Source organism: Bison bison, unplaced genomic scaffold (assembly GCF_000754665.1).
Source record: "Bison bison bison isolate TAMUID 2011002044 unplaced genomic scaffold, Bison_UMD1.0 scf7180017864377, whole genome shotgun sequence".
Lineage (NCBI taxonomy): Eukaryota > Metazoa > Chordata > Mammalia > Artiodactyla > Bovidae > Bison > Bison bison.
The window spans coordinates 443,716-444,395 of NW_011494949.1; the positions used below are offsets into that span (position 1 = coordinate 443,716).

At 66.8% G+C, this 680-nt stretch overlaps 1 protein-coding gene across 1 annotated transcript in view; it reads right to left on the reverse strand.

The window, feature by feature from the left end:
- The window catches only part of SLC12A7 (solute carrier family 12 (potassium/chloride transporter), member 7), a 34,240-nt gene that overhangs the window by 30,664 nt on the left and 2,896 nt on the right, over window positions 1-680 (reverse strand). Inside the window, exons 3-4 of the mRNA XM_010857133.1 lie at window positions 356-483; window positions 5-39 (exon numbers count right to left, since the gene is read on the reverse strand). Coding sequence (XP_010855435.1) covers window positions 5-39; window positions 356-483 — 163 coding nt within the window. The remainder of the gene's footprint in view (window positions 1-4; window positions 40-355; window positions 484-680) is intronic.

The following is a 680-nucleotide window of genomic DNA, read 5'->3' on the forward strand; positions in this document are numbered from 1 at the left end:
GAGCAGTGAGGACACCATGGGGTTACTGTCCATCTCCTCCTGTTTTGGGGCCAAGACATGGAGTCAGTTACCCATCCCCACCCCAGAGATATCGCCCAACTGACCAGATCAACCCCCCGGGGGGGTGTCCCCGCTCCGTCTGCCCTGAGGCCAACATATCCAAAGTGGGCAGGGGGCTGTGGACACAGCCCAGGGGTCAGGGATTCGAGGTCAGAGCTCCGAAGTGGCCCGGGTCCAGCCCCTCCGAGGGGCTCCCTGAGGCCTCAGCCGGGACCCTCCGTTCACCGTGAGGCCGGGGGTGGGCCTCTCGTACGGCTCCTCCTGCCACCTGCTTAGAGGGGGAAGTGAGGTTCACCTCAAACAGCGCCATGTTCTTCCCTTCGTAGACGCTCTCTGTGTCCGCCTCCCCATGGCTGATGAATGGGCTGCTCTCCCTGGGGTGTCCGTCTCCTGCGGGGCGGGGCGCGGTCAGACGGGGCGAGGCTCAGGGACATGGGGCGGGGCTCGGGCAGACAGGGAGTGGCCGGGCCAGACGGGGCGGGGCTCGGTCAGACAGTGAGGGGCTGGGTTAGACGGGGTGGGGCTCAGTGAGATGTGGCAGGGGCGTGGTCAGATGGGGCGGGGCTTGGTCAGACAGGGAGGGGCTCAGTGAGACATGGCGGGGGCGTGGTCAGATGGGG